Genomic DNA, 20,429 nt, shown 5'->3' with positions numbered 1-20,429 from the left:
ATCAGTTAGCCTCTGGAGGTATAGGATTCCTTCCAGAACACCCCAAGAGGGATTCAGAACCCCAGGGAAAGACAGTGAATCAGTGAAACCCTGTTACATAAGGAATAAAACTCACTCTCATGTGCTAACTAGAGAATCAACAGACACGGACAGTGGGTAAAGGGAGCTTCTTACTTACTGCGAAGGCAGTGAGTGATGGTCAAGGTCTTTGACTTAACAATCTCATAGGGTTCCTTCCTGTGGTTTCTCTTGCAGTCTACTAATGCTTCTCGATCTTCCTAGTTCTGGGTCCCCCAAGACAAAGATCTGGATACAAATGGTATATTTGGGAAATAATTCCAGAAAGCACCATGAGAAAATAGGGAATGAATGGAACAGAGAGGAGAAGTCAATCAGGGTGCTATTCCCAGAAATGTTTCTCTAAGAAGCAAGGAAACTGGAGTATTTATCCTCAAGCATCCATTTCTTCATTGGTTGGGGGTTGCTCCTGGGAAGTTAATTCACCTCTACCTTGTTCAAGCCAAGCACCGAGCAGGCTGAGGCAGGAAACCAGCACCACTGCAGGGGCCATGATGCTTTTGCTACCCACTTTTTTATCTTTCCAGGCACTGAGTCTTATCCCCTCCTGTTCCTTCCTATCAAGTGACTTTGATAATCTGTTAAAACCAGAGCCAATATCTTTGGCAACTAAAAGCAGGTTAGAAAGAACTCAGTTCTTGAAACCTTGAAGAAAAAATTATTGGCTCACTCTGTTCAAAGTATTGGTAATGGGACTCAGAATGGGAGGCAGGGAGGTGTGTGGAGAAAAATTAAGCCAGTATGTTTCCATACTAAAACAAGTTTTATTTATTTATAAATAAATAAATTTATAAATATTTGTATTTATTTATTTATTTATTGGTTTTATTTATTTGGTTTTATTTATTTTATTTATTTATTTATAAATAAATGGTTTATTTTATTGTGTTTTATTATTATATTATTTTATTATAATATAATATATATTATATTATATATTATGTATAATATATAGAGCTTCGGTTCTGTGTCAATATAATATAATATTATATTATATTATTTATTAATATATTAATTATTGGTTTTATTTATTTATAAATAAATAAATTTATAAAATAAATAAAGTCTTTAAGAAAAATAAAAAATGAACACAGAACAAGCTCAAAAAAATGCCAGCTAATTTATTATTTTATTGTTTTTATTGTTTCTCTGATCCTATGTTTCCCACATTTCCACAGTGAGGGAATGGGACTGGATAATTCTTTCAACTAATATTTACAAAGAGCCTATTCCATACCAGGCACCATGAAAGGTTTTGTTCAGGAACTGGGGGTTCACCCTGCCCACCACCTGACCTCATGATGTTCAGTCCTGATCCCTTTCCTTCATACTTAGGTGCCTCACAGTGCACTAGAGTTTCTTCTTCTTTTGTTAAATATAAAACAAATGAGAAGACCTCATGACTCTAGAGTAGTTGAGTTGAGACAACAGGTCCCTTCCTTATGTGGATTATTGTTCTAAGATTGTTCAGAAATAGTAAAATCTTAACCATACGATCTTCCGTATTGTAAGTATTTAGTAAATATTTCATAATGATTGATGACGATAGTCAGGTGGGAACTAAAACTTAGCAAGTTGACCTATTTATGAACTGTTCATGGTGGCACTTGACATGCTGTCTCATTCCAAAGTTAAAATAAAGTCTAACGAAGTCATTCACTCTCATCTCTATTTTACACATGAGGAACGAGCCTAAGGTCACACAAGTTAAAAGTGATTATAGAGATACTCAAATCCAGGTCTTTTCTAACTCCAAAATACAGCAGTTTTCACCTTAACTTAAAAAGTCAGTTCATTTTACAAAAACAAAAACAAAAATACCAATTTTCGTAAAAGTTGTGTAAAGTTAGAACCAGCATACTTTGAAATCATCCAGCATATTCTAATGTCCACCTCCTAGTGATAACATATGTCTATTTTCCAAGTCTAAATCCTCGGCAGAAAAATCTGGCTGACCAGATTTTTCAAGCCAGGCCACAAATTTTGGGTTGTTGAACCATTTACATAATGACTGCTTTTGGGTGGTACATCCAGTCTAGTTCATTCAGCTTGGGAGGTGGTAGAATCATGGAGGAGTAAGATGGTGTATTGTTTTTGGTTGCTAGTAACAACAACAACAACAACAAACAAACAAACAAACAAAAAACAGAATTCAAACTAGTTAAACAAAATAGAGACTATTTTGGCTCACATATCTTGGAATCTGGGACACAGTTAGATTCAGACAAGCTGGCAGCATGGGCTACACAAAGTCATCAGGATGTTGTTCCTACTGCTTGGCTTTGCTCTCCTCTGTCTTGGCTTTCTTCTAGGCCGAGATGCTCCATGTTGTGGACAAGATGGCCATGACCAGTTCCAGGCCACCTGCTACCAGGTTAACAATACCATAAGGAACAGGACTTCTTACCCTCATATTCTCAGCAAAGGCCCCAGGGGCGATTTTCACAAGGATTAGGTCCTATTCCCATCCTCAAACCAATCACTGGGTCCAAGAAGATGGAATGGATTGGTAGGCTGAGCTCAGCCTCTCTGCTTCTCCTGGGAGCTGCAGGTTGGAATCCCCCAACTCAGCCTCCCAGCCTAAGGATGAAAGGGGTGGTCCCACAGAGGTTGTTAGCAAAGGAAGAAGAAGGAATAAGGAATTTGAGGGTGCAAAAACTGCAACATGCCATACCCTCTGCAGTTTAGATACTGCCAGAAGGTGGGGTCGGTCACACAGCCAATGTAGGGCATTTTTCTTTTTTCTTTTTTTTTCTTTCTATGACGTCTTTTATTTTTTTTCTTTTCCTTTTTTTTATTAACATATAGTGTATTATTTGTTTCAGGGGTACAGGTCTGTGATTCAATAGTCTTACACAATTCACAGCGCTCACCATAGCACATACCCTCCCCAATGTCCATCACCCAGCCACCCCATCCCTCCCACCCTCCACCACCCCAGCAACCCTCAATTTGTTTCCTGAGATTAAGAGTCTCTTATGGTTTGTCTTCCTCTCCAGTTTCGTCTTGGGCATTTTTCAAACACAGACCAAACCCTTCACATCTCAAAGAAATTAGCCCTGAAAGCCAGTGAAACCCACCTAAAGTGATTCAGCTCGTTAGTGATTAAACCCGGGTCTCTTGATCACATATCATTTGACTCTAAAATATGACCGTGATCCATGTTAAATTATGTGAAACTCCCCTTCTCATGATACTTCACGTCTCACACATTTGGTGCAGACCCCACCTCTGAATGTTTAATCATATAGATGGAAAGACTTTGATGATGACAATATTGATAAATCTCATAGCCAACTACCATCCAGTTATTTTTCCCTGACCATATCCTATCTGTTGGATCATTTGAGAGCTCATTGCTGTTCTTCATTTCTATTCTCGGGGTTTTTTGTTTCTTTGCTGTAGAGCCTTTTTTTCCAACCATAAGTGACACACAATTCAGGTCATCGGTCACAGCAAGTAAGATCAGGCTCTTTTAACAGATGGGTTTTTTCCTTTCCCTTCTATTTCTCTCTCTCTCTTCTTTCTTTTTTTCTTCTCTCTCTCTCTCTCTCTTTTTTTTTTTTTATCTTTATACTTCAACTTTTCCAAGGCTTGCTAGCAAAAGTAGGCCACCAAATAAGGGGAAAAAAACAAAGGCTTTGCTAGGTGCACTCTTCTCTATTGGATATTATTTTATTTCTCAGGAAAGGGAGAATTAGAAGAAAGCTATTTCCCCCAATTTTCCATACCACCCATGGGAATCTAATTCAATTTCCTCTCAAATGCTGTAGTGGAAAGTAAAAATACAGAATAAGTTTGCTCTCTTGTCTTCTTTTGCACAGGTGTGACTTGATTGTTTATTCTTAGTCATAAAACTGTTTATTCAGGCTGATTCATTTTTAATCAGATTCCAATATAATGATTTGAGGAAATAAGACCTTTTTTGAGTGGATAAGTGTATATATTTAAAAGATTTCAAAACTTCCCTGACAATCTAACCTGATAGAACCCTGCGGTATCAGATGACTCTCAGCTCTTGAGCCAGAGCCTTACTGAACTCTGTGGCTTTGCAAAGCACAAGAGAACTTTAGGTTTATTCCTGCCCTATTTTTTTCTTTTGTCCTAGTTCCTCCTAGAAAAAAAGGAGAATTACATTTTTTAACCCAAGAAACGTATGAGAAATTATCATGGTATAGTTCACATCAATTGGAAGTCAAAAGTAGGTGGGGAAGAAAAGTATTTCACTTATGTGGTTCTATAAAAAGGAAAAAAAGAAATCTAACTCAGCAGTTGTTGACTGCAAACCACAAAATGGGCGAGTATGTGTGAAAAGAACTTGAATACATCAACAGTCTTCATTATTGCTTCTTATGTCAGGAATCTATTCCGTTTCTAAAAACAGGAAAGCTCTCTTAAGCAGAGTGGGACTTGTTTTCTTCAAGTGAGAGCACGTGAGGAGGTCGGCAGGCCGGGGTTCAGTGTGTAAGAACACCATCAGGCCTTCGTTTCCTTCTAGGTTCCAGCTTGCGCATCACCGAATGAGCTCCCATTTTTATGGCCATAAAGCCAGAAGGCCGTCTAGTGTTTCTGTCCGGATCCCAGCTAAGAGAAAGGAAGAAAGGGCAAAATGAGGGGGGTTAAAAAAAAAAAAAAGCAGAAGAATGACTTCTTGTAAGCTGCCCCTTTTAAGAACACGCCTCCTCGTGACTTCTGGTCACATCCCACTGGTCAGACTATATGACATGGCCAACGTTAGAGTCAGGGGAACGGAGGAAATGAGTATTTTAATTTTCCCATGTGTTTTATAGAGAGAGTCAAGAGAGAAAGGGATGTAAAGGACTTTTAGATAGCCAAGCCGTGGATTTGCCATCTCTCTCCATAATAATAGCTAACGTTTCTTGAATACTTACCATCTACCAGAATCTGTGATACATACTTTACATGGGCTACTTCATTTAATCTTCATAGCAACCCTATGTTATTGCTGCTAATAACAGTCCATGTTATAGGGAAGGATACTGAGACTCAGATGGAGACACCCACCAAGCTCATGGTAGAACTAGGACTTAAACTCTGATCCTTTGTCTCCAGAGTCCAAGCTCTTAACGTCATGTTGTCCTATCTCTCTTATAGAATCTGGTTCCTTGAACAATGATCATCTCTATTTCTGGGACTGGAGACCCTAAATTTTCTGTTTTCTCAAAAAGAATTAGAATGTAAAGGTTCACCATGCATATCTTAAATCTCTAGGGTCATCTATTAGTTGTTAATGGGCCTTGAGTTGGTTTAGTTTTAATTTAACAAGCTCTTTACCTCCCAGTCTCTAGATTGATTGGTTGTGCAGAGAACAGTGGCAGTCTCCGTTGAGATAATTATCTTGTTATGTCTTTTACCCTTCAGCACCTCTTATCTAACCAGATTCCCCATGAGTGTAATAAACAGGTCACAGGGCACCATCCTATACCTACTCCAATCTTGGACAATGCATTATCTCAAATTTATAAGCTGCTATTTTTATTTTATTTTATAATCATGGTACTCCAGTCTCCCTGGCAAGCTTCAGAAATAGAAAAGGGCTATTTTTAATATTATCTAAAAGAACCAGTATTTTAGTGAGTCATGTAATCTGATGCTTCACTATGGGTAAGTTTAGGGTTTCCAGTAAGGTTTAAGTGGAACTTCTAGAGGGTTTCTTACATGCCGTAAGGATGTCCAAGTCATTAGTTGCTTAAATGTACAAGAAGGTCTTCTGGTCCCTGTCAGTTTTGTGGGCAAATAAATTATGTATATTTTAAAAAGATGGTAAGATTACAGTGTCTGTGAAGAACTGATAAAGATCTCAGGCTTTATTTTATACTCCCAGAAAAGAACTGTGTAACTGTATATTTCTTTGCTTAAAAAAAATCTAGGAGGCACCTGGGTGGCTCAGTCAGTTAAGCACCTGCCTTCAGCTCAGGTTATGATCTCTGGGTCCTGGCATCAAGCCCTGTCTGGCTCCCTGCTTAGCAGGGAGTCTGCTTCTCCCTCTCCCTCTCCCTCTGCCCCACCCCCGCTCATACTCTCTCTCTCTCTCTCTCTCTCTCTCTCACTCACTCACTCTCAGTCTGTTTCAAATAAAGAAATAAAATCTTTTTTTAAAAATCTAGACCAGGGTGCCTGGGTGGCTCAGTTGGTTAAGCGACTGCCTTCGGCTCAGGTCATGATCCTGGAGTCCCAGGATCGAGTCCCACATCAGGCTCCCTGCTCAGCGGGGAGTCTGCTTCTCCCTCTGACCCTCCCCCCTCTCATGCTCTCTCTCTCTCATTCTCTCTGTCAAATAAATAAATAAATAAAATCTTTTAAAAATAAATAAATAAATAAAAATAAAAATCTAGACCAATCACTTTTCAAAAATAATTCTTTTAAGAACAAAGTTCAAGAGAGGAAAGCTCCCATCAACCAGGGGCCTTATTACCTACTTGGTATATTGTGAAAGAGTGAGCACAAAAGCTATGTGGAAACCTGCCCTCTGGGTTTGCAGGGCATATAATAGAGTCCTAGCACCCCTCTTTCTTGTTTGCTTCGCCTATAATACAGGAATGCAAACACAAGTTAGATGTCCAGCCTCTTTTTTGGTCTGTTGTGTGTGGCTGCTTTCCAAAAACTGTTATAAGGAGATATCTATTTCACATTGAACTTCAGCCATCATGTAGTTTATAAAAATAAATCTTCTGAAAACATTTTTGCTTACGAGTGGTAACTACTGTCAGACTCCAGGTTTTATTCATGAGGGAAGGAATAGAAGAATGCTGGAAAGATTTAAACCCCTTCTTTCCTCATGGGATCAGGATTGGACCAGACCCATTTGATAGTTGAAGATTTGGTCTTTTGCTGTAAGATAGAAGTGATAATAGCAATAGCTTATATTAAATTATTAAGTGCTGCCTATGTACCAGGTGCTGTGTTCAAATATAAGTTCAGATGTGTGTAAGAGAGACTCGCATTAGCAGTGCCTTGAACAAACTAGAAGTTTATTTCTGTCTCCTTTCTGTTGGGAATTAGGTGCTGCACAGCTGGAATGGTGGCTCCATCTGGACCCACCTTCCCCTGACGGCAGTGAAGGCTGCCCGATGGCCTGGGTTCCACTATTTGTGGTTACTGCCATGGTCCATGTAGTCCAAGGTGGCTTAACAACATGTTCATGTTCCATGAAGTAAATTAGAAACAGAGGAAGGAGTGCAGCCCAGTAGAGTATCACAGACATCACTCCCACCATTAGGCCAATGGTGGGATGTAGTCACATGGCCATACCTAGCTGGAGGAGGTGCTGGAAAATGTAGTCTTTATACATGTGGAGTGTGCACCCCGCTAAAACTGTAATGGTGTGGGAAAAGGAAGAATACATCAATTAGCAGTCTCTGCTACCTTGTACTGTACCCTTTAAGGCTCCCAGCAACCCCTCAGGTAGGCATTTTATGATCCTCATTTTACAGAGGAGTAAATTGAGCTGAAGGAACTTGCCTAAGTACCTGCTAAAGCCAGATTACTAGACCTCAGGGCCCAAACTCTTATCCACTGTTTTCTGTCATCTGTTTTGGACAAATACCATATTTCTTTTAGTTTATTTTTTCATTTATTTAACATACAATTCAGTGGTTTTTAGTATATTCAAAAAGGTGTGCAACCCTCACCATTATTGAATTCCTGAACATTATCATCACTCCCCATTTGCCTCTCTCCCCAGCTCCTGGGAATCATTCATCTACTTTCCATCTGTATAGATTCTCCTATTCTGAGTATTTCCTATAAAGGAAAGCATACATTCTGTGGCTTTTTGTATCTGGCTTCTTTGATTTAGCAAAATGTTTTCAAGGTTTATCTATATTGTAGCATGTATCAGTACTTCATTACTTTTCCCCCCCAAATAATAGTCCATTATATGGATATATGACATTTTGTTTATCCATTCATTAGTTGATGAATGTTTGGGTTGTTTCCACTTTTTAACTACTATGAATAATGCTGCTATGAACATTTGTGTACTGGTTTTTGTGTGGGCATGTTTTCAGTTCTCTTGAGTAAAGTCCTTGAAGTGGAATTGTTGGATCATATGATAACTTTATGTTTACCTTTTTGAAGAACTGCTACACTGTTTTCCAAAGTGGCTGCACCAGCTTACATTCCTACCAATAGTAGATGAGAGTTCCAATTTCTCCACATCACGGTCAACATGTCCTATTGCCCCTCCTTTTAAATTTATAACCATCCTAGTGGATGTGAAGTGGTATCTCATTGTGGTTTTAATCTGCACTTCTCTAATGACTAATGATGATGAGCATTTTTTTCACGTGTTTGTTGACCATTTGTATATATCTTCTTTGGAGAAATATCTTTTAAGATCCTTTGCTCATTCTCTAACTGGGTTTTTTTTTTTTTTTTGTCCCTTTTATTATTGTAGTTGTAACTGCTCCTTATATATTCTGGAAATAAATACCATTTTGACTAATAAGTATAAACATCTTTTAATATAGTTAAATTATTTATTATATGATCTATGAATCTGCCGATCAGTAGACTTGACAGAATTCACAAACAAAATGGTCAATTCACTTTGTGAGTACAGCTCGAGCCTTAGTGTTAGCCAGGTTTAGGTGGAAGAGAGTTTTGCACAAGGATCATGCCTATGATTTTAGTTTTCCTGTTCATCAGGATTTTGACACACTGGTGACTCAGCAGTGGTTCTCAACCTTTACTCTGCATATAAATCACCTGTCCATCTGGTTAAAGTGCAGATCCTTCTTCAGTGAGTCTGGAGAAAGCCTGAGATTTGTAACTGTAACAAGCCCTCAGAGTGATCCTGAACCGGCTGGTCCAGGGACCACAATTTAAGTAGCCAGTGTTACAGCGGAAGTATCAGTGTTAAGAACCACAAGTCTAATTCTCTCCAACTAGTTTGCTTTGTTCTGCCTCAAATAGAGCGATGTCCTAGAATGAACCTGGTCTTTGGAATTGACTCTTGACTACCACTTACCAGAAGTGTTTCTTTGAGCAAATAGCTTTACTACTCTTCACCGCACTTTCCACATCTGTAAATTACAGGTACTTATACCTCCTTCTCCCAGCGGTAATGAGCATGAGGTGAAATAACATATGGGAGGCACCTATCACAGTTCCAGGTGTATAGTGGAATGTGGTGTTTTCTTCTTCCACCTGCCTTCAGTGATAGGGGCTGTCCCTCTGACCGTTCAGTGCAAATACAGCATTGTCAGGGGAGAGACAACTCAATGTTACCACCTTATTTTCCTATATTGTCAGGATTAGATGGGATATTGTTACCAGAGTCCAGATCTTGGGCCCCACAATGGTAGAAATGAAGCCAGACCCAAAGGTCAAAGGCACAGGCAAGGCTGTATTGAGGCTACAGCTCAAGCTGCACAGAGACACCGCACCAACATACAGCACTTAAGCCACCCTCTCCGAACAAACGGGAAGCCCTGCTCGTATAAAGTTCCCCTGGAAAGTTCCCACTCAGGTCCATTAGGCTACTAAGGGATAGAAAAGTGCCTTGTCCTGATTGGTTGATTTTGGCAGGCATCTCAGACAGCTTATTGGTGCTTTTTGGAGCAGGGGTCTTTCAGGTTTGTGGAGCCTGGTTGTTTCTCTTCCTACAGGATAGGGCTGCGGCTGTTGTTTTTTAAGTTAGGCTTGTGTGATGGGCTGCATCCTGGTTCTGCAAGGTCAGAGAGGAGGGTTAGCAATAACAGCCCACATGAAGTGCCCCAGGGGTATGATGTTTCTCACGTGGGGCTTGTTCCTATGGTCCCTGGTGGTCTCAGTGGTACCCTCTTTATGGTCTGTAGTTAGTTTATGTGCATTTCATCTTATTTACTCAACAAATTGTATGTTCTTGGAGATTAGGGCTCTATGTCATCTTCTGGTTTTGAATCCCATGGGCCTTCTCATGGCGCTATCCAAAGAATTCGTTATGAATTAAGGCCTACAGAATGAATCAGCCCATTTCAGTCATGGTAGTAGCAGTAGTAACTATAGAAATAATAATAATTGAAATTGACATTTATTAAGAACTTTGTGTCACATACTGTCCTAAGGGCATGCGTACATTATCTATTCAATTCCCAAAACTGTTCTTTGAAACACATCCATTTATTGTCCCTGTTTTCCAGATGAGACAGCTGAAGCCTAGCCATACTTAGACAACATTCCACTTTTGGTGGTAAGAACAGAGTTCTGGAGCCTGGCTGCTCATGGTCTAAATCCCTGTTCCATCTCATACTAGCTGGGAGAGGTGGGTTTCTTAACCCGTCAATATGCAAATGCATCATCTGTAGTTAGTGCCAATCCCACAGTACTTTTGTGAGATTTGTATAAAATAATGTGTGAAATATGCAAAAGCGCTGAGCACAATGCCAGGTACTTGGAAGTATGCAGTCAACATCAGTTCTGTTTGTGAGTGTGTTTGTGAAGTCACTTATCCAATGGCCTCACAAGTCAGTGGCAAAGGTGGAATTTGAACCCGGGCCATCTGATTTCATAATCAGTAACTCATAATTTCTAAATGATGTTGCTTCAGATCCCCTATTGCAAATAATGTGTTGAGGTGGAAACCAAAAATCCCTGTGTCAGAGTGAAAAGAGAAAGGTCAAGGGGCTGCAGAGGCAGAAAAAGTATGTGAAAAGCATTTTATAATTTATCACCTTTTGAAAAAGACATCTTCAAAGCTCCAGTCTTTCTGCTAACTCATTTTCTAAAAGCATTTGTGTAGCTCCTGACAATCCAAGGCAGGGGGTGCAACCAAAGGCTGATGGAGGTTTTGTAAGGCCTGAAACTGACACCCTTTGCAAGTGGAGGGGTGCTCTCATTAAGGAAACACCTTCACTGATTAAAAAAATGCAAAAATATCTCATTTGTGAGAATTATACAAAAGCACATGACCACATGAATGCATGGCTAGGTCTTCCCCAAGGCCTTGAAAGGGCCCTGATGCCAAACTTCATTCACTCATGGTGAATCCTCCTCTGGCACAAAAGTAGCCCAATCCCTGACTTGCAAGGCAGCAAGGCTGGCTTCCCTTCCTGTTTTGCTTCAGAAAGGGCCAGTTCCAAACTTCTCTGTCTTGGTACCTCTATTTGAAACACTAGATTATATATATATAGACCTCTAACTCACAGGAAATTCTGGTGGATAGCATGCTTCCCAGAATAAATATATTAAATTATCTTTAAAAAAAAACCAGGCAGACTGTATGGGTTTTTCATACCTACTGGCAGGTGGCAGAGATCTAAACGTTGGAGCCTTTTTATAAGCAAGATTAAATTGACTCATGACAGCTGGTCACTAAAATACAGGAAGTGCAGACCTGGTTGAAAACAAGAATACATGGGTTTTCATCACTTGCATCACAGAATAGAGCTCACTCTTTTTGTAAGTCTGTCTTAGCAATGCCCTTATTTGACAGTGTGTGCAGTTTGTCACTTACACACAAGTGGATCTTCCAAGTACAAGCAAGTCAGTTCCATCTGCAGTGTCTTGGTGTGAGTTCTATGTGTGTAAACAGAATTAGCGAATAGGCTTGGCTCTCCAGAACATCAGATACTTCACTGCGAGCAAAGCCTGTTAGGTCTCCACTCGGGTAGCTCCTCCCCTGCCCACTGTGACGGTAGACGTGGGAGTGGGATGACCATGGAAGTGGATAATAAATCTGTCAGAGACAAGTGGATGCCACGGAAATCTGCCCTCCACCCCATCGCAGGGCTGGAGGTCACAGCCCCAGGAATTGAGAGCAATCTCCCAGCATTGTGACACCCGCTTTTTATTTTTTTCTGCTGGAGGAAAAGCCACTCTGGCAGGGGCTCTAAATAAAGAATTTCAGCATCTGATTGGAATGGGGTGATGTGAACAGACTGAACGGCGGATAATGAAAGAGAGCCATTTTCCAATACCGACCGGTGTTGTGATACCTCGGTGTCCACTCTCACATGCTCAGCTCAGGCACAACAGTCGACACGGGGATGGAGGAAAGACAGCCGTGAAGCTGGGCTAGGTCAACAGATTTACTGCTGGGGAAGTTCCAGTAGCCATCAGGGCCCAAGCAACATTGCCAAACTGCCTGAACCAGGCTGGTCAACCCTGCATGAGAAGTTGAAGCCAAAAGATGCACATTCCAGAATAATTATGCCACACAAATACTCTGCTTTTTGGGTTTTTTTTTCCTCCTCTAAACTATGTTATTTCCCTGAGTATTTTGGCATTTTTTTTTCTTGTGTTAGGTTTCAGGCATTTGGCAAATTCTCTGGAGTTTAAATTAAATAGTGTTTACAAAGTCTTACCAATTTTATAGAGTTCCCTTTGCCCATTATAAGGTTAGTTATGAAAACCAATGATAAGGACATGTGGCAGTTTTCAGCACACATCATGGACTGTTTAATTGAGTACAATGCCTATTAATTCTCTATTTTGGGTCCATTACCATGCCAGACATAGTAGGACAGACCCATGAAGTTCTCGCTTTCAGAGAGTCTACTTGCTTATTAATCATTTGTTTATCAGTCAAGTATTTTTTAAGTACTTATTATGTGCCGAGCACCCTGACAAGTGCTGGGTATGTTGCACTAAATAAGGCAAACATGATCGTGGCTTCCAGGCATTTACACTCCAGTAAAAGTGAGAGAAGAAGAAGCAATGACAACACGGTCTATGTCTACGGCAGAGATAGCTTTAATCATGTGACTGGCCTTGCCAGGGTCACAGGGGCACATAGGAAAGGCATACTGGTGGGGCAGAGAAGCACTCCGATAGTTGACCAGTGGATGGTTTTGAATGTCATTTAGGAACCAGGCACTGAAATTTACAAGCTGACACCTGAATGGTAAGAATTTTGCAGATAAGAAAGTAGAGGTAGTAGAGTAGAATGTTGCAGGCAGAAGGAAAGGTTTATAAGATCGCCTGAAGTCAAAGTGTGAAGAACTGAGTAGTGTTGCTAGTGGTGCAGATGAGACCGGAATAGAGAGGAGACACCAACTTCGAAGGGACTTGGAGTCCACGTTACAGAGTTTGGACTCTATTTTGAGAACAGTGACAAGTCTTGCAATGGTTCTAAGCCAGGATGACCCCAATATTTTTGTGTAAAAGATTATTTTGACTGTTGTGTTGAGACTGGGCTAGGGAGGAGCATGACTGGAGGCACTGAGGTCTGTTCAGAGGCCATTGTAATAAAGCAGATCAAAGATGATGGCGATCTCAACTCGGGTGGTGGCAGTGGCTAGAACTGTATGTATTTGAGAGTTATCAAGGAGGAGGGATCTCAGAACTTGGTGAGAGACGGAGCAATGACAAGTTAGATAGGCTAGGAAAGAAAGAGGGAGGCATTCTCAACTAGCTACCTGAAAGGTGATGCAATGTACTAAGACAGAAACCCCAGAAGGAGGAGTAGGAGAGGGAAGCCTCAGAATTCAGTTTGGGATCTGTTGAGTTTGACATGTCCAGGAGAGAGCTCCATGATGGAAATATAGATACAGGATTTATCAACATGTCGATCGGATAATCTTCCACCTGGTAATAATGGAGGGAAGGGTTCTAGGATCCCTTTGGGTAACAGAGAATCTCTGAATCCCCTAAAATGTTTTCAAATGTTTAAGCTTATTTTGCATATGCTTATTATTTCAGGGTGGAGGAAGATTATGGAAGTTTGCTTTAGAATGCAAGTTTGCTATAACTCAAAGGCATTAAGGATCACAGAGGAAATTGAAGGGACAACCTGTATTAAGAGTGTCCAAAGGCGGCACCTGGGTAGCTCAGTCAGTTATGCAACTGTTTTGGCTCAGGTCATGTTCCCAGGGTCCTGGGATCAAGCCCCACATGGGGCTCCCTGCTCAGCGGGGAGTCTGCTTCTCCCTCTCCCTCTGCCCCCACCCACAGCTTGTGTTCTCTCTCTCTCTTTCACTCACTCTCTCTCTCTCTCTCTCTCTCAAATAAATAAATAAAATCTTAAAAACAACAACAACAACAACAAAAAGAGTGTCCAAAGAGAGTCACTTAGGCTGATGGTGCTGGGCCAGGACCCCAAGAAGAGCACATAAAGAGAACACAAAGAAGCGGGTTCTGAAAACGAGCTTGAGAATCAGCAAGGACAAAGCGTCAGGGGAAATGGAGTGGTCCACAGATTCAAATACCCCTGGGAGGTCAAATAAGGCAAAGAAAAGTATCCATTGGATTTTCAACAAAGAGGTCATGGATGATCTTGGCAAGAGAGGCCATGGTTGGTGAGAAAGAGAAAGTGAATGAGAGATGAAAAATGGAAAATGCAGGTTTAGGAAACTCAGGAAGGGAAAGGAGAGTGTTAAAGAGGTAGCTGGAAAAGAAGACCAGGGTACAAGGTGGGTATTTCTCCCGTTAGGATGGGACAGATTTATGCAATGAGTCAACATTTTAAAAGCTTAAAGAGCCTTTAAGTACAAACCAACGAACCCAAATACACAGAAGCATTTAAGGAAATCAGAAGATCGAGCTCAGGGTGTCTACAGTGAGCAGGATAGATAACAGGGAAGAGAGAACTGAATTGAGCCTTGAATGATTAGCTTTTGGACAGGTGAGGATGAACCATTAATGGGAAGAAATCTGAGAGAAGTAAGACTAAACAGTCACCTATTCTTCTTTCACCTTCTATTGTTATCCAAAGAATATTTTCTCAGCAAATAGAAAGTCTTTAAAATGGAAATTGCCTGTAACTCAGAAAGTGACTACAAGTATGACAGTATTAACAGTTAAAAGATATTTAATCCAATTTACAATTACTACTTGTATTCTTGGTCTTCCCATATGAAACAAGCATACTCTTTGGGGTCCTATTGTTCATTTCCTCAGTTGGAATTTTTAACACCAGATAGGGTGCTAAATCAGTATAGGTTGGTGCTTCTGTCACCTAGGTTTCTAACATCTTCCATATATAAAAAATATATGGAATATAGGCGCTAATGTTGGAACGGGAAAGATCCTTTCCTAAGCAACTTAACACAAGTGACTCCCTGCATAGAATAAACTGTTACGAGATCTAGCTCATGATTAAACACTGTCTATTTCACTTAACTGAATTATTTTTCTCTTATCTTTTTAGAAGACTGTACATGTTAATTTTAAAGGTTCTGTTTATGTATCTAAATTGAATATGTATTGTTTAAATAGTAGCCTTTCAGCTTATTACAATTTATAACTACACAGAGGGCAGAGTATTCCAAATTAGAGCAGACCCCTGATGAAGGAGAAGTGTGATATTATCCAGGGAGGTTTGAGGGGGGGTGGGGAGTGGGCATTAATTTAGGGGCTACACCTTTTAGTTAGAAGAGAGCCCAACAGCTCTCAGTAATAGTCTTGGCCATTCCTTCACTTCCTTGCCATAAGTATGGGTCAGTGTTCCAAACAGATCATTCATGTACAAGACAGAAACTTGGATGTTGCTATACAGACCTTATAGAAACCAACATCCGTTCTTAAAGAATCTTATTTTCCTACCTAAGGAAGACTACTGTTACTTTTTCCAATTCATGACATCGCCCACAAAGGAAAGCAAATGTAAAACACTACAAAATTTCCTTGTCTTTATGAAATTTGGCTTTCTATATTTTTGTCCTAGTTCTGGAAGAGGCCAGACCAGTTTAAAAATGCACACACAACTACACACACACACACACACACACACACAGGTCTGAGAGGTCTTGATCCTTTATCCCCCCTCTCGGGTGCCCTAGTTCTCCCCTTTGTGTGGACACATCGCTTCCTGCATACACTGTTCTGGCCTCTGGTCATGGTCATCCTGTCAACCTAGGTTTTACTTTCCCAGAGGATGCGGTCTGTGGGCTTGGGATGTTGCAATTTAGAACCTGCCACCTCAACAAATATCCAGTTGGCCTCTGCAATTTTACAGTGCAAGACTTTGGACAGGGGAATGTATTTTTGCGGAAATTGCATATTCCGTTGTTGCCTCTCATATGTCACAGCTCTCTGCACAAGCACCCAAGGCAAGGCATTTGCTAATGACCTCAAACCCCTGTCACCTATAGTCTTTTTTATTTTCTAGGCTTCTAAGCATCTTTTATCTGAGTCATTTGCACCATTTCTGAATGACCTCTGTAATTACCTTCTTTGCCGTGACTGGGAAATCTAAGGACTACTCAGATTGATTAGAGGCCTTGGTGGGAAAAACTTTTGATCTGGGGTAATGTCATTTTAGAGCCCAGAATGTGGGCACTATGGTTATGATCTCTGTGGGTCTATAAAATAAGCCTGAATAGCAAATCATCTGCATGGTTGTCTTTCCTTTTCAACAAGTAAGAATTGTCTTTCTGGTTTAAGGAAAAACAGAAGATAACATTGCTCTTCAAACCCAGATGAAATTGTCATAGATTTGCTAATATTGCAGGAAAACTGCTCACTGGTGGCAATATTCTGGACACCTCTTGGGAAACCCTTGATTTTGTAGCACAGTTGTCTTACGGGACCTTCAGGCCCCCACTAAACATAATGACTGGTATTAGGATTCCTCAAAGTGTGGTATGAGACAGACTATATCCTCACCCCACCCTCCCCCCCTTGTTGAAAAGATTCTGAGGGTAGGGCCTACAGATCTACATTTTGCCCAGAGCCTCTATAGAGCGCAAACGCTGCAGGGTGTATGAGCTACCACCCCAGGGGATAGATGGGTAAAGCCTCCGTGATCTCTAAGACCAACTGGACTTACAATGAACTCTTGTCTCTCCTCTGCTTAGGTGCAAATGTAATCTCCACGCCACTGTGTGTGTGTATGACAACAGCAAACTGACCTGTGAATGTGAGCACAACACCACAGGTCCAGACTGTGGGAAATGCAAGAAGAATTATCAGGGCCGACCTTGGAGTCCAGGCTCGTATCTCCCCATCCCTAAAGGCACTGCAAATACCTGTGAGTAACTTTGCTCTCTAACACTGTATTCTGTGCAAGAGGAGCTGATAGTTCCTCTCAATGTCACTTGCAATTGTGCTTTTACTCTTACGGTTACCCTGTTCCTCTTCAAAATGCAGCTAAAGCTTTAGTTTCTGTTTCACCACTTGTAAGCACATTTTCACACTCGGATCATCTGTTAAATTCCGTCTTCCAACATTCACATCAAATGGGTTGGGAAATGATGGAAATTGGGAGAAATTTTTTTCTAAGTGGATGAAACAGGAGATGTTTGTTTTCCTCCCCCAAATTAATTTCCTATTAAGATAACAACAGCCTTCAAAACTCCCAACGGGAACTTAATTTTAGCCATAAGCAACTCGAGAAATTCTCTAAATGTTTCTAATCCCATTTCCCTTACTGGGTAATTTGAGGGATGCTTTGTCCAGAAGATGCTTCCCTGTCTGATTTTGACTATGGCTTAACTCTGCCCGGTGAAATAATTGGCTTTTTCCAAATGCCAGCAGCTGAGATCATGCCTGGCATGGATCCTGTCAGTAGAAGCCACCTTCTGATACAGAGCGTGACTGCAGGCCTGCAGGTATTACATTAAGAAAAGGAATGTCCGAGTTCATGTGAAAAGAGCACAGGGCTTATCAGTGCTTCCAGGAACCGTGAGAGATGCTCCATTACCATTCATGTGTGCCCCACTAAAATCCCTGAAGATCCAGAGGAAAACATGCTGTGACATGCTCAGGGAGAGACATGGTTATTTCCAGAATAAACTGCCCAATTCCACGGATGGACCCATTAGCCACTTGCAAAAGCCCCAGGTTTGCCCTCTGTCAAAAGTAGAGGAGGGTGAGGTTGAGAATATACCCATGAAGTGAGAAGTAACAGAAATAGCAGGACAGTGAGCAGTGGGAGAATGAGGGCCCGAAAAGCCACTGGCTGTATGCGAGGCTAAGAATGTTACCAGGTTCTTCAAAGCAGCAGCTGTGAGGAGACAAAACCTAAAAACTAATATCACAGGATCCAGGACCTTATCAAGTTAAATGTAAGAGTAATGGAGTGAATAACAAGCCAGGAAGTATGGGGGCATGAAATTATGATAAAATTTCTATGAAGCAGAAAAAATATTCTCCAAAAGATTAAAAAAAAAAAAAAAACATCCCTATTTGTAAGGGTGTTCAGTTTCTTTCTGTGTTAAAGAATAAAACGGACAGTCTAGCTCCTAAAATTAATACATAAAGCTCTGTTGAGCAGAAATGTTGATTTTTCAAGGCAATTTTATTAACAGAGACTCTTTTGGCTGTCCTTAATTGTTCAGGGCCATTGACCCATGAATTCAGGAGGAATCATGAGGTTATTTGTTGGTGAACCCCTCTGGCCGGCTACCAAGAATCCCTATCTCCACACTTGTCATATTTACTTTAAAGGTTTCCCTAAGAGAAAGTGGCTCCAATTTCATTTTCAGTGTCTGCTCCTGAACCGTCCTCAGTTCTGTCCTGTCCCACTAAAGAAGACGGTTCACAAACACTTGCTAGCCTTCTGGCTCAACCTCAGGGCTGGCCAACTTGTCAAGGCGACCAGAAAGCCAGGTGGGCTGAACTGCGGCTGCATTGGCTTCTAGTCTCACACGACTGTTCTTCTACCCATAACTGAGCTTCAAAGTCTTGTTTACTTCAAGACATTTTCACTGGGGTCCCCTTCTTGCACCAGCCAAGCTTTTTCACTGCAATGGATATTTTTGTTATATTCTCCGTGGAATATAACATGTTTGTTAATTCTCCGTGGAAATGATGTACCCCGCATCTTTTGCATATTGCAGAAGATCACCAATTACTTCCTGGCCAAAGGAATGCAACCTCTTGCAATTTTCTTTGTGGACTCCGTTGCCCACCTATCCCTTAGTTTTTACTGGCCTTCTCTAGACTTTTAGACTTTTTCCCATTTTTTTTAAGATTTTATTTATTTATTTGACAGAGAGAGACACAGCGAGAGAGGGAACACAAGCAGGGGGAGTGGGAGAGGGAGAAGCAGGCTCCCTGCTGAGCACGGAGCCCGACGCAGGGCTCGATCCCAGGACCCTGAGATCATGACCTGAGCCGCAGGCAGATGCTTAACGACTGAGCCACCCAGGCGCCCGCCCCCATCTTTTTTAAAATAAAATACGAAGATGACAGAGGGATACAATGCCCAAGGAGGCTCAATTCAATGTTTCAGTCTTCAATATGCCAGAAATTAGATAAACATTTTAGAGATGACTGCAGTGGTTCAGTCTTGCAATGGAAAAGCCTTACAATAGCAAGAACCCCTTAAACTAAATTTCTGAAACATCCGATTGTGCTTTAAAATGTCTAGGGATGGAAATAAGCAATTCAGTGGTTTAGTACACAGGTTACAGGATCAAATAAAGTTTATCTATTCACCAGCTGTGTGACCTTGAAAAAGTAAACTAACCTCTCCAACACTTAGTTTCCCATCTGTAATGCGAGAATAATAACAGTTCTTACCTCATAGGGATTTTAAGAGAATTGAGTAGGCTACTGCATGTAATGTGTTCAGCATAACACCTGTCACAAAATAAGTGTTCAAAGATAATTTTAATTTTAGGATTTTTTTCATAAGGCATGCTTGTTCATTATGGGACAGTTTTAATTGTTATAAAACCTATTTCTTAGTAGTTCACCTGTTTCTTGAGTATCTCGTAATTTCCAAAGAGTTTTTTTCTCTTTAAGTAGTGAAAGAGCTATATTGACCCCAGTTTCTTTTCTTCTCCAGATTAACATCATCAAATTCCATTTTCATATAATAAGATTTTCATGTCTTTTACTGGGTTGCTTGCGCTTGAAATCTTCTAATTTTTTAGTGTGGAGATGTCAGCCAAGCATGGGACTTCTGGCACTGACTCTCATTTCATATCAGCTTTTTCTTACACATATGCATACATGCTTGTGTGCACACATGCGCACACACACACAACTCTAGGTGGTACATCATGAGTCATTTAAGAGGAACGCTTAGGATATGCCACATCCTAATACAAAATCCAAGAATTATAAAAAGAGTGGCTACAATCTCTGAACCCTCAACATCAACTCCTAAATGGGCTAGAAACACCAGGCTTCCTGGCTAATCTCTTGATTGAGCAGAATCTCAACAGCCAGGATCATTTTTTAATGGGAAGGTCAGTTCCTGCCCGCTCTTAGCAGAAGAAATCAGAGGACTTCATTAAACCAGGAACTTAAAAGATCTCCCTTCACAGACAGTTAACCCACCACTCAAAGGTACCCTAAGCCAGGACTTTGCTGGGAATCATAGGACTTTGGAAGTCCTGAATTCTGGAGCATCTTCAAGGCCACTTTTGTAAGGAGTGTATAGAGCCAGGAGAGAAGAATACAGATAGCATTCTAAAGTAGAGCCATCCCTATACTCTGTGAGACACATCACATGTCCC

General features: G+C 40.8%; 1 protein-coding gene across 9 annotated transcripts in view; it reads left to right on the top strand.

Annotated features, from left to right (window-relative positions):
• The window catches only part of NTNG1 (netrin G1), a 320,260-nt gene that overhangs the window by 213,513 nt on the left and 86,318 nt on the right, over positions 1-20,429 (top strand). For all 9 annotated transcript variants that reach the window (XM_073896222.1, XM_073896226.1, XM_073896224.1 and 6 more), the window contains one exon: positions 16,818-16,990. In XM_073896222.1, the coding sequence (XP_073752323.1) occupies positions 16,818-16,990 (173 nt within the window). The remainder of the gene's footprint in view (positions 1-16,817; positions 16,991-20,429) is intronic.

The sequence above is a fragment of the Callorhinus ursinus genome, unplaced genomic scaffold, assembly GCF_003265705.2.
Source record: "Callorhinus ursinus isolate GAN/ISIS: 27379988/994484 unplaced genomic scaffold, GSC_fseal_2.0 scaffold9, whole genome shotgun sequence".
NCBI classification, from domain to species: Eukaryota; Metazoa; Chordata; class Mammalia; order Carnivora; family Otariidae; genus Callorhinus; species Callorhinus ursinus.
This window is presented reverse-complemented; position numbering and strand designations above follow the sequence as displayed.